The 12,422-nt window shown below is 49.1% G+C and overlaps 1 protein-coding gene across 2 annotated transcripts in view; it reads right to left on the minus strand.

The window, feature by feature from the left end:
• KDM4A (lysine demethylase 4A) overlaps positions 1 to 12,422 on the minus strand; it is a 46,351-nt gene that overhangs the window by 8,291 nt on the left and 25,638 nt on the right. For both annotated transcript variants that reach the window (XM_047083394.1, XM_047083393.1), the window contains exons 12-16: positions 9,976 to 10,096; positions 4,633 to 4,814; positions 2,905 to 3,109; positions 2,347 to 2,423; positions 1,606 to 1,661 (exon numbers count right to left, since the gene is read on the minus strand). In XM_047083394.1, coding sequence (XP_046939350.1) covers positions 1,606 to 1,661; positions 2,347 to 2,423; positions 2,905 to 3,109; positions 4,633 to 4,814; positions 9,976 to 10,096 — 641 coding nt within the window. The remainder of the gene's footprint in view (positions 1 to 1,605; positions 1,662 to 2,346; positions 2,424 to 2,904; positions 3,110 to 4,632; positions 4,815 to 9,975; positions 10,097 to 12,422) is intronic.

The following is a 12,422-nucleotide window of genomic DNA, read 5'->3' on the forward strand; positions in this document are numbered from 1 at the left end:
CTCTGGCTCCAAGGTCCTGTGGCCTCCTCACCAAATGTAACGATTCAAGAGTGGGTGGGCCTGCTGACAGTGCTTCCTCCTTCCTCCCCAGTCCAACACGGCCACTTACTTCCACCTACCTGCAAGGTCCCAGGACCCAGCAAGGAAGGAAACAGAGGTGTCTCCACACCAAGTATGAAAATGGGCCCCCACCACACCGCCCTGGGTTAGTACAGGGTTGCACTTCGTACACCGCTAACTCATTCACAATCTGTTGCAAAATAAGCGGAACCAGAACTAATGGAGTGGGGCAGGTTTCAGGGAGAAGGAACAAATCAGAGAGTCCTATACAGACCTCTTTTACCACAGGAGCTGGGTGCTTCCTCAGATGTCTCCATCTGTGCCCCGTCTGCCCGTAGCCACAGCTCTACCTTCTAGGCCTCCTCCCAACCTTTCCCTTGGGCTGAGATGACCTCTGCCTCTGCTCCCTTCATCCACTGCACACTCATTTGTTAAGGTTTGGCCCAAGCCCCACTTGCTCTGACAGGTCTACTCAATGGATATCCTCAGAGAATTAAAGTTCTGGGCATTTTGAGAAACTGACACGCACCACGAAGAGAACAATTAAGATGCTGAAAGTTCTTAATGTGAGGCCAGGTGAAAACCTACGACAGACAGCGCGGGGCCCACACGGAAGCCGTCTGCGGTGCTGGCGGGGCCCCTATGCAAGTGGGAACAGATCTGTCTGGCGTGGCCCCACAGGGCAGAACTGGGATTGTGCGGTTACGGTGGGAGGCTCAAGCAGAGCCCTTTCCACTGCAAGTAAGGAAGAACTTTTAACAGCGCTGTCTCCCAACTGTGAGGGACACGATCACCTCAAGTCGTGGCAGCAAGTACCTTTAAAAGTTGGAAGCAGCAATCAGAAGAGCTGTCTATGTGGAACAGCCTGAAGGGGGTTCTCGTGCTGCAGGAGGCTCCGATCCCCACAGGACCTTAGCAGGAGGCAGGATATTCACCACTGGCTGCCTGCTGTGTTATCTCCTAGACAGCCAGATTTTCCACGGCAAAAACCTCATTCACCTCACATTTCTACCTCAGAACAAGTAAGCAAAGACCAGGTACAAAAAGCAACCTGACGGCTGCTATGCCCATACTTCTGTAGACTTGACTCCACAGCAGGTGGGTGAGGCTGAGCTCTCCAAGTCCCACTCTCCTCCCCAAGGACACACACGCTTGCTCAGACGCCAGGTCTGAGCCAGAGGGCGCATGCTCACGAGCCCACGGCCACGGCCACCTCTGCACCAGCCCGGCTGCAACAAGGTAACAGTCCTTGCAACAGGCCCTGGGCCTCTGCACCACCTGTACAGGATCTCCACACCCTTGTGAGTCTGTCTTAGCTCCCCTGCAAGGAAGACATCACTGATACCCCCGCCGCAGAGGGGAAGGTGGAGTTGGAAAGGTGTAGGGCTGCTTGGCTCCCGTTGGCATCTCATTTTTAAAATTAGTCTTGGAGATGCTATTGCACCTCCAACGTGCTTCCCAAACCCTCATCAGCCACTCTGATGAACAGCCACTGCCGTCTCGGTGCCTCTGCACGCTGCTCCAGAACACTGCTCAGAAACTCACCTGTCATCATTGGCTCTCTGGAGGGCTCCCCCTCGTAATGAGCACAAACAGCAGTCCTGCCAAGAAGGGAGGGGGAGGAAGGAAGGGTGGTTACCACCAAGTCATTAACATCCAATCTGCTCTCTCCTTGGCCTCCTTTGGATAACTGGAGCCTCCACATAAGAAAGTGGCTTATCGGCAGGTGGGGCCTCGCCTACGCAGCCCATGTAAGCAGGACTCCCCTACAGGAAGACAGGGAGACCACCCGGGGCTAAAGTACACCAAGTATTCCACTTGACTTAACATAATCCTCTTTGCCGTTAACTGTTATCAACTGTAACCAATGATACTCTGCTCAAACTGGAAGCGTTACAGGACTCTGCCTTGTATGTGGGGTACTGCTAGGTTCCAGGGCAGGGAGTGATGAAGACAAAGCTACAAAATGAACCACCTGAACCCCATTCTGATGGCCAAACCCAATGCATTCTTTAAAGGGGGTTATAGCTTGTCCACAGGAGGACCTCTGCTTAGTCTGGACACAATGTAGCAAACACAGTTTCCAGACTCCATTCATGCCCTGCCACAGCTGGGCAGCAACCACACCGTCTGGGGAGATTTATTCTGACAGTATGCACTCTTTAACATCACTGTGTACCAGGCTCTGTACAGACTGCTGGGGACAGAAAGTCCACATGAAAAAGCCTGGCCCTGAGCGAATCCCGAGTCTCAGGGGGAAGACAGCAACACTGTGGACACACTCACCTCCTCCAGGGCATTGGCGGAACACCGAGAACACATCCAGTCTTCAGAAGCCTTTGCAGGGGGTACTCCATAGCAACCTAACAAGGACACCAAGATGAGCAGATTAAACCCAGAGGCCAGAGTCAGAATGCAGACCTGTGACTCTTTTTCACATACCATGAGTCTGAAGGATGCGACCAAGTCTTACGGGAAAACCCCTGAATTCTAGAGTCAGGGTCCCCCAGGATTCACCCATACACTATGGCCAAGGTCTCGAAAAGTCAGAGCCTGTAAGTCCACTGGTACAAACACCTAGGGAGCAGCAGGGACTATTAATCCCCTCCTGGCATCTACAGCCCAGAGAACAGCACAAGGTTGACCGTACAAGGACGCACCCAAAGTCAGTGAAACTCCCAACTCCATCAGCAGCAAACTCCCCAAGAACACAAGAGCAATCTTTGCACTCAGGACCTGGGGGCGCCACTGGGAGGCTGGAGGGAGGCCAACACGGGGCGAGACTTGCAGTGAGAAGACTCAGGCCCTCTGGGTCAAGACGGAGACAAAAGCTGAGGCACTCACTGGCGTGGACCCGGACACTGCACTTCTTGCAGGAAACTAGAAGGCTGGTGCCATCCTCCTCAAGGTAAGGGGTAGAAAGGTTGATGTCTGTGCTGCAGCCAGTCGAGGTGAAACACATTTCAGGAATCAATGGCTTGGTCCTCTGCTTCTGGGGGGCTAAATCTGGAGCGTTTCCACAGCTCTGACTAAGGCCTCCAAACTCCACCTAAGGAGAGACAGCAGTGCAGAATTCCCAGAATCCCGTGAACATGCGCCTGTGTCTCCGCTTCCACCTGCTCTGTCAGCAGAAAGCCACCTCTCTTCCTGGTATGACTCTGTGGCTAAGGCTCTCGGGTGCACAGCCATTATCCCAGAGCTGCTAATTGAAGTTACCTCTAATGACTCCAATTCAATTTCTCACAGAGGCATCAAACAAAGGACCCTGGGGACAACTAAGGAAAGGGAGCAAGGTAAGAGGCAACTGGGATTTCAATCTTCCCAAACCAAGTGGTAATAAAATGCACTGAGACGTTAGCGAGGCTGCTCTTGTGGGCTCCCTTATGCGCTGCACTGCACGGTGGCCCGTACCCAGGGAGAGGACCCAGAGCAGGTGCTCCTAATGGACCAGCACGGAATCCCTCCTGGGCCCCATGGCAGCACGTGACCTGAGCAGCAGCACTGCCACACGGCTGGAGCCCCACCTGTGATTCCTGGCTCGGGTCCCTCCAGAAAGAATGCCCAGAAAGAACATCCACATACTTCCCTTGGCAAACACCCTGACTGCAAATATTTGCTGGCTCTGTCTATGGATGGCACCATCACCACCATTTCAAGGACAGGGCCCAAAACATGTCACCCCTAAGCATGTGCCCCTCCTGAAACCCTGGGGCCCTCGCAGTGGACCTGCTGACAGTGCACCCAGTCCGTTCACTTGTCTCGCAGGCCAAGGGTACACACACTTCAGTTTTGCTTTTTCGTCAGTGGAAAGAAGTACTGAGCTGCTAATCCAAAGTACGTTGGCCTGAGGTTCCATTCTTTGGCAGGCGTGAATCTGTGGCTGTGCCAGCTCAGTGTAGCCATGCCACCTTAACCAACAGAGGACTGGTTATCCACATGCCGCCCTGTGCAGGTCCCAGGTGAACCTCAGCTGCTCACCCGGCACGTGCCCCTGTAGATGCATTCCCGACCTTCCCGAGCTGAACCCGAAGACTACCATCAAGTGCCCCAGGAGGGGGAGGGGCACAGACAAGCTCAGCTCCAGTGCTTCCCCCTCCACTTCCTCCCGCGGTCCCTCCCCTAGTTCCTTCTGGGTAATGCCAGTACCCACGGTGGCAATGAGAAAGGAAGACACAACACTGGAGAATCTGGCAGACTGTCCTAAAGAAAGGCACAGTGCTCCAGACTGGCCAGGAGGAAAAATCACCTGGAAGGAATCACCGCTGCCTAGAATAATAACAAAAGAGCAAGATTCCTCTGCAAACAATGTGAGCGCCACAGGGTGCAGGGAAACCCACCAAGTCAAGGCTAAGCCACACTCCAGCTCTTCTGCAAACCATTGTCAAGTGAAAAGCCCCATTGCTAGATTATCTGCCTGGCCAGAGTAGCCTGGCCAGCACTCAGATGGGGCACTGAACACCAGAAGAACGCACCTTTCCCAAGATGACCAGTGACAAGCTATGTACCCACAACTAAACCCCACCTCCCTCTGGACTGCAGGTCCTAGGTAAACAAAGGACGAAGTGGACTTACCTGATGGTAAGTCTGAAAGATCATACAGACAGCGCAGTGAGGGGCCTGCTGGGCCATGGTCTCATTGAATTCCTTCTCGGCCTCAAAGTTCGGGGGTCGGTTCTGCCATAGTTGGCTCAGGGGCTTGGCCCAGGCCTCTGTCTCCTCAGCCTCCTCCTCGGGGGTCGGCTGTTCAGAGGACTCTAAAGCAGGAAGCAGAATATGAGTCGGTACCAGTGCCACACATCTGTAGCTCTGCCTAGAAAGCAGATGAGCTCAGCCCAGACTTTTGGTCTCAGGTTTGGCCTAAAGCCAAAATCCTACAGATCATAAAGGCAAAGGGCAGAAGCAATTTCCAATAGACTCCTTCAGTACTTGGATGAAACTGCACAGTCCTGTCCGTAGCCCCCTCTCTGGCAGGAATTCAGACTTCTTGCCAGGAAGAAGTCCCTCTTCTTGCCCCAGGAGTTCAGCCCACTCTCCTCTCCCCTAAAAACTGCCAGCATTTGGGGCGCCTGGGTGGCGCAGTCGGTTAAGCGTCCGACTTCAGCCAGGTCACGATCTCGCGGTCCGTGAGTTCGAGCCCCGCGTCGGGCTCTGGGCTGATGGCTCGGAGCCTGGAGCCTGTTTCCGATTCTGTGTCTCCCTCTCTCTCTGCCCCTCCCCCGTTCATGCTCTGTCTCTCTCTGTCCCAAAAATAAATAAACGTTGAAAAAAAAAAAAAAACTATTAAAAAAAAAACTGCCAGTATTCAACCCTTGTGCCCAAGGGCAGCACAGTACAACGGGGTCTTGCCAGAAACCATGTTACTTGCTGCCTCCAATATGTCAGCATATTGAGTCCTTATTTAAGAGTTTTCTCTTTAGTTACACTGAAGGGAAACAAGGGGAAACACACACACACACACACACACACACACACACACACACACAAGGAAATAGCAAGCTTAATAATTTTTACATCATGTGCCTTAGTCAGAACTTTCTAGCTCCCTCTGGAAAGGCCAGTGGGATATCTGCCTTTCTGGACAGGGATCCCCAACCATCCTGGCTCTGTCTCAGAGGAAGGCAGAGTGTGTCCAAGACAAACCCTCTTTCCCAGCCAAAGGATGGAACACCTTGAGTCTAGACCAAGGCCTGGCACACAACAGCCTGCAGGCCAAATGCAATCCACTTGAGGAGCTTTTAAAAATGTAAAAACAAAAAAAATTTTTTTACATTTTTTTTAACTTTATTTATTTTGAGAGAGACAGAACAAGCAGGGGAGGGGCCGAGAGAGGGGAACAGAGGATTTGAAGCAGAGGTGCTGACAGCAGAGAGCCCAGTGTAGGACTTGAACTCACGAACCTCGAGATCGTGACCCGAGACAAAGTCGGACGCTTAACCAACTGAGCCACCCAGGTGGCCCTGTTTTTACATTTTTATAGGACTCAGAGAAAGACAGTGGGGTATGTGACAGAAGGTGTAGCGCCTCTGCAGACCTCTGGTCTAGATGACAAATTTCTATCTATTCGTTACTCCAAACAGCAAAGCATAGGATTCATCCAGCCTCAGCACTGCTGAGGAAGGAAAATCCCCTCTGGCTGCCATCTTCCTGGAAGAAAGGGACACACTGCTGAATGGAAACAAAAACCTACACTCACAAAACAAGATGGAGGCAACAAAGGTGCACACTTTCCAGGTTCCCCCCCCAATTGGAAGGGCACAGCCCAGTCGATCCCAATGGAAACAGGGTCAAGGAGGTAGCAAAACACATTAACTCGAGGATTATGGGTGAATGAAGGCAATCCTTGATAGAAGGAGCAAAACATATCAAAATAAACAAATCCAGAGCTTTTCTCCAAATCCTCCCCCAAGTGACGGAAATATAAGAAGTTACATCTGGGATGTTCTTCTTTGACAACTGAGTCCCCAAAGCAGTCCATGTATGGATTTGGAGCACCTGACAGAGCAGCCCCACGCCAGCTCCACCACATTAGGCACCCCACGCCTGGCATCTAGCTATGTGTGACCGTCAGGAGGCCCCAGCTACAACCCCTCAAATGGTCTTGCTTTGACCAAGACAGAACTGTTTTGAGGAAGCCCTAGAGACTCAGGCAGAGCAGCCCATGCAACACTCCACGACATGCTTATTTATTTGTTCATTTCTGGCAACTGCAGCTCAGTGCAGATAAACAGTTACCTACTCTGCCTTCATAGTCCTGTTTAACCGAATGAGACCTGGCAGCTGCCTCATGTGGGACCTGAGTGAAGCGTACCGTAACGTAGGGAGGCCACTGCAGACAATTAAAATCAACCTCTATAAGCCACAGCCAGGTCCAGCAAGAACAACGGTGCCAAACCAAAGCGGCTATTTTCCTTATCCTAACCAGAACAAGAGTGACCGACACAGACTAGAAGAAAAAGCAACAGGTACCCAATCAGAAAAAGAAGATTAATACAGTGATGTCTGCTGTTTTCAAAACCATAGGTGGCCCAAAATCACTTCACTTGTGAACACTGTAATGATGAGGAAAAATGTTCACCATGGTAAGTGAAAAACGCAGGAATTTTACAGTTTACATACATAAGACATCATGGAGACGTAACAGGTAAGATGTGTTCATTTCACCAAGTATTTTATGCCTCAACTGAAAAACAATTTGATGGCAGCGGGGGGGGGGGGGGGGGGTGTGGGGAGGGGGGTGCAGGGTGTGCATGCTTGACTAAAAGAAACTAAAGAAACAAAACTTTGAAATGGATGACTCTGGTTTGGTTTATAGGTTTAAAGGGAAAAAAAGCCATAAAACATACTTTTGGGATAAGCAGGGAAAAATGAACATGGACTGAAGATAAGACAATATTACAAAACACTGCTTATTTTCCTAAGTGTGGTAAAAGTATCTGTATAGGAGAATCCTGAGCAAAGCACGTCGCGGTGCACTTCGAGTGACTGGAGGGCTCCAGCTCGCTCTCAGATGAGACAGCAAGTGCTTGCGTGTACGGCAAGTTCATCAATGCCTGTGGAGACAGCGCCCACGGCAACATGGCAGCTGTCGGATACAGGAGGCGTGCACAGTGCTTTCCACAATGGAAATTTATCATAAAAAGTTGGGCGGCTGTATTTTATGATCTCAATTACACTATCATAAAAACATATACGCGGATAAACTCTAATGACTGACTAGAAAAGTCAGAAGATTAACACATGAAGACGTGCAAGTGGTCACCTTTGCAGGGTAATTTTATTGTCCTCTTTATAACTTTGTTTGCTTTTCCAATTTTCTACAACCTATATTTAGAGCCTTCGGGGGTGGGGGGGGTTGCAGGGGTAAATCCTGAAGCCAGGCTGTTGCTACCCAGAGAACCCAAGCCCCACGTGGGCCAGAGGAAGAGGACTTCTAAGACTCTGAACTCAAGGTCTGGCCTACTTGGAACTCAAGAGATTTTGATCTCAAGAGACTTTCCTCACCCCGTGTATCACGATCCTTCTACCAAGGAAAACAGTAGAGATGGGCACCAGCATCAGATCAGAAAGGGAACGTGGGGCTCACTTATGGAGCAGAGAGGCTGGTGTAACTCTGGATCTTCCCACACAGCCACTGGTGTCACGAAGGACAGGGCAGGAAGGGCCCGGGCACCAGTGAAGAGTGACAAGGGACCTGCCAGAGACTCACCCATGCTCACGTTCCTGATCTCACTGTGCTGATGGCAACAACTCCCTGAGCACCAGCAACACACACAGTTCCCGGTTCTGCTCCACACCGCTGTCTACTCCCCCCTGTCTCCTTCACAGGCTCCTCTTCCTGTCTTCCCACCCCAGTCTCTGCCCTCTCCAGAGTGGCCGCATGTGCTCAAGGTAAAGATAGTGAACAGATGGCAGCGACACTCATGGGGAGCACAAGGAAAGGCAAAGTTGCCGAATCACTAAGTTGTATACCTGGAAGTAACAGGTATACATTAACAGCGTGTCAACTGCACTTAAATAAAAATTTTTAATAATTTTTTTAATGTTTATTAATTTTTGAGAGCGTATGTGAGCAGGGGAGAGGCAGTGAGAGGGACAGAGGATCCCAAGCAGAATCCTCGATGACAGCTGAGAACCCAATGCAGGGCTCTAACTCACAAACCGAGATCATGACCTGAGCCGAAGTCAGACACTCAACTGAGTGAGCCACCCAGGTGCCCCTTTAATAATTTTTTTTTTTAACGTTTATTTATTTTTGGGACAGAGAGAGACAGAGCATGAACGGGGGAGGGGCAGAGAGAGAGGGAGACACAGAATCGGAAGCAGGCTCCAGGCTCCGAGCCGTCAGCCCAGAGCCCGACGCGGGGCTCGAACTCAGACCGCGAGATCGTGACCTGAGCTGAAGTCGGACGCTTAACTGACTGAGCCACCCAGGTGCCCCAATAAATTTTTTAAAAAGGTATCAAATGCCACCTCTGCTCATCCTCCTCTGTGTTTCTCCACCAGTGGCCTCATGTACCCCAATAACATTACCAAACACCACCTCTGCTCAGCCCCAAGTTTACATCCTCCACAGACACTGAACATAGGTTTCCAAACCCAACCACAACCAGAAGTCAGGGAGGCACTGAACCCAGGCTTCTCCAGTCCCTACCAAGCTCACAGGTCTACAACCAACCCCAAATCCAGCTGGCTTTATCCTCCCAACACCTTCACTACATCCCTCCCCAACCCCAACCACCATCATCCTGCTTCACACCCTCCCCTAACTCTCAGAGACCATGGCAAAAGCCCATCTGTTGCCCTCAAAGCCACTCTCAATATGCAGTCACTTCTAATGTAAATCTGGCCACTTAAAACACGTCAAAAGCTCCTGAAGGCCCGCTAGAAAAAGGCACTCCCTCTTTAGCCTCCCCCCACCTCACTCCTGCCTGCCCCACACCTTGTCCTGGCCCTCTGAGCTGCTTCCTCTCAATCTATCCTCCAGCTCCCCCTCCCTAGATTAACATCTCCTTTCTTTGGATCTGTTTACCTGTCAGTTTGCCCCACTACCTTGTGAGCTTTTGGGGGGCATGGACATATCTTAGTTATCTTTGTAGCTACACATTCAGCATTGGGCTTGGTATCATTGAAAGAAATGCTATCCAGAAAAATCAGCCTGTACCTCCTAGTAAAGAAAGAGAAGAACCTGCATGTGATCATCCTGTATTAGGCATATTCCAAGACACACAGACATATAAAGAAATCTGACAATCAAGTAAGTAACAAATGAGATCCTGCCCTCTTTGTGGAGCATCTGGGAGAACTAAGCCACAGGCCCACCCCTGGCGCTCAGCCCTGCCTCCTGATGTCCTGTCAGAGCAAGTCCTAATGGGGTGAGCCACGTTCCCCTTCCTGGTTAAGAGAGAAAACACTTACCATCATCACTGATGCAATCCTGCAACACAAGTGGGTGATGGCGTGGGAGCTTGCTTAAGGGCTGACGACGGCCCTTGGACTTCTTATTCTCCTCCAGGGAAAACATGTATTCATCGGCCACCTGGGCAAACCAGAAGAGGAAATCAAATTGGTCTTGCCTCCACTTTGGGTCATAGCAGAAGTTAGTCTTACAATGAAAGCCAAGGGAAAAGACAGGCATAGAGACATAAATATAAAACCAAACCCAGAAAACACCTGTCTTAGGAAAAGCCAAAATGACAATACCATCCACACTAATTTAAACTAGGATTATGTAAAAATTTTAGGACAAAATTTGTGCCTAGTAAGCGTAGGTCCTGTTCTCAGAAGCAGCCTGAAACAAATGTACCAAAAATAAACACACTCTACAGGAGAGTCACGCCCCTCCCTTGAGCTCACTGTCATGAGATTATGTCTCTGAGAGCCCCAGAGAAACCAGGTGCCCCTCCTCTTGGACCAGAAGGCCAGCAGCACCTGTTACAAAGAGCCAGGCAGCCGGGCCATTGGACTTGAAAGCTAGAGGACATCCAAAGGGGTGAGGAACAGCTGACCCATTAAAGTAAAATAGGCCAGCTTCTCCTTATGTGCTGTCAGGCCCTCAGCTCTAACTGACACTATTCATTCTTGAGTTAGTTTCCTCAGCAGACAGGACAGAGTGCGCATCTAAAACCCGAACGTAGCTACAAAAGCAGAAGTTGACAAAATTAATGCTGTGTTTACATAATATCAGAGCAAATGCAATTAGGTTTAAGATGTACAAGACTGAATCAGTAATAATACCATGAGAGTTTCTTTCCAGTGTATTTAAAACTTGTCATGCTCTCAGATAAAGAATTTGACAAAGTACAACACACATTCATGATAACAACTCCCAAAACAGTAAGTTTATAGGGAACATACTTCAACATAATAAAGGCCATATATGAAAAACCCACAGCACACATCATACTCAATGGAGAAAGACTGAGAGCCTTTCCCCTAAGATCAGGAACAAGATAGGGATGTCCACTTTCACTTCATTCAACACAGAACTGGAACTCCTAGTCACAGCACTCAGACAAGAAAAAGGAATACAAGGCATCCATATCAGTAAGGAAGAAGTTAAACTCTATTTTCAGATGACATGACACTCTATATAGAAAACCCAAAAGACTCCACCAAGAAACTGCTAGAACTAATAAACGAATTCAGTAAGGTCACAGATACATCAATCTACAGAAATCTGTCGCATTTCTATACACCAATAATGAAGCAATAGAAACAGAAATTAAGAAAACAATCCCATTTACAACTGCACCAAAAATAGTAAGATACGTAGGAATAAACCTAACCAAGGAGGTGAAAAACTGTACTCTGGAAACTAGAAAATAGTGATGAAAGAAACTGAAGACATTCTAATGATTAAAGAAATGAAGACATTCCAATGCTCATGAACTGGAAGAACAATTATTAAAATGTCTACACTATCCAAAGCAATCTATACATTTAATGCAATTCCTATCAAAATACCAACAGCATATTTCATAGAACTCGAAAAACCCTAAAATTCGTATGAACCCACAAAAAAACCTCAAATAGGCAAAGCAATCTTGGAAAAGAAAAGCAGGGGATGCCTGGGTGGCTCAGTGGGTTAAGTCATGATCTTTGCTTAGGTCAGGATCCCACGGTTGGTGAGTTTGAGCTCCGCATCAGGCTCTCTGTCAGGGAGGAGCAAACTTCAGATCCTATCTCCCTCTCTCTCTCTCTCTCTGCCCCTCCCTTGAGCACACGCTCAAGCTCAAGAGCACATGCTCTCTCAAAAATAAACAAACATTGAAAAAAAAAAAGCAGTGGGGCGCCTGGGTGGCGCAGTCGGTTAAGCGTCTGACTTCAGCCAGGTCACGATCTCGCGGTCTGTGAGTTCGAGCCCCGCGTCAGGCTCTGGGCTGATGGCTCGGAGCCTGGAGCCTGTTTCCGATTCTGTGTCTCCCTCTCTCTCTGCCCCTCCCCCGTTCATGCTCTGTCTCTCTCTGTCCCAAAAATAAATAAACGTTGAAAAAAAAAAAATTAAAAAAAAAAAAAAGCAGTGATGCCTGGGTGGTTCAGTTGGTTGAGCTTCCAGCTCTTGGTTTTGGCTCAGGTCATGATCTCAGTTTGGGGAATCAAGCCTTGTGTTGGGCTCTGCATGCTCACGTGCTCTCTCACTCACAATGAATAAATAAACATTAAAAAAAAAAAGAAAAAGAAACCTGAAGGCATCACAATTCTAGATTTCAAGTTACATTACCAAGCCACAGTAATCAAAACAGTATGGTAATAGCACAAAAATAGACATAGATCAATGGAATGGAAAATCCAGAAATAAAACCACAACTGTATAGTCCATTAATCTTCAACAAAGCAGGAAAGAATATCCAAAGGGAGAAAGA

Source organism: Lynx rufus, unplaced genomic scaffold (genome assembly GCF_022079265.1).
Source record: "Lynx rufus isolate CCGP_SWC_20201006 ecotype Redwood Valley unplaced genomic scaffold, mLynRuf1.p SCAF_2, whole genome shotgun sequence".
NCBI classification, from domain to species: Eukaryota; Metazoa; Chordata; class Mammalia; order Carnivora; family Felidae; genus Lynx; species Lynx rufus.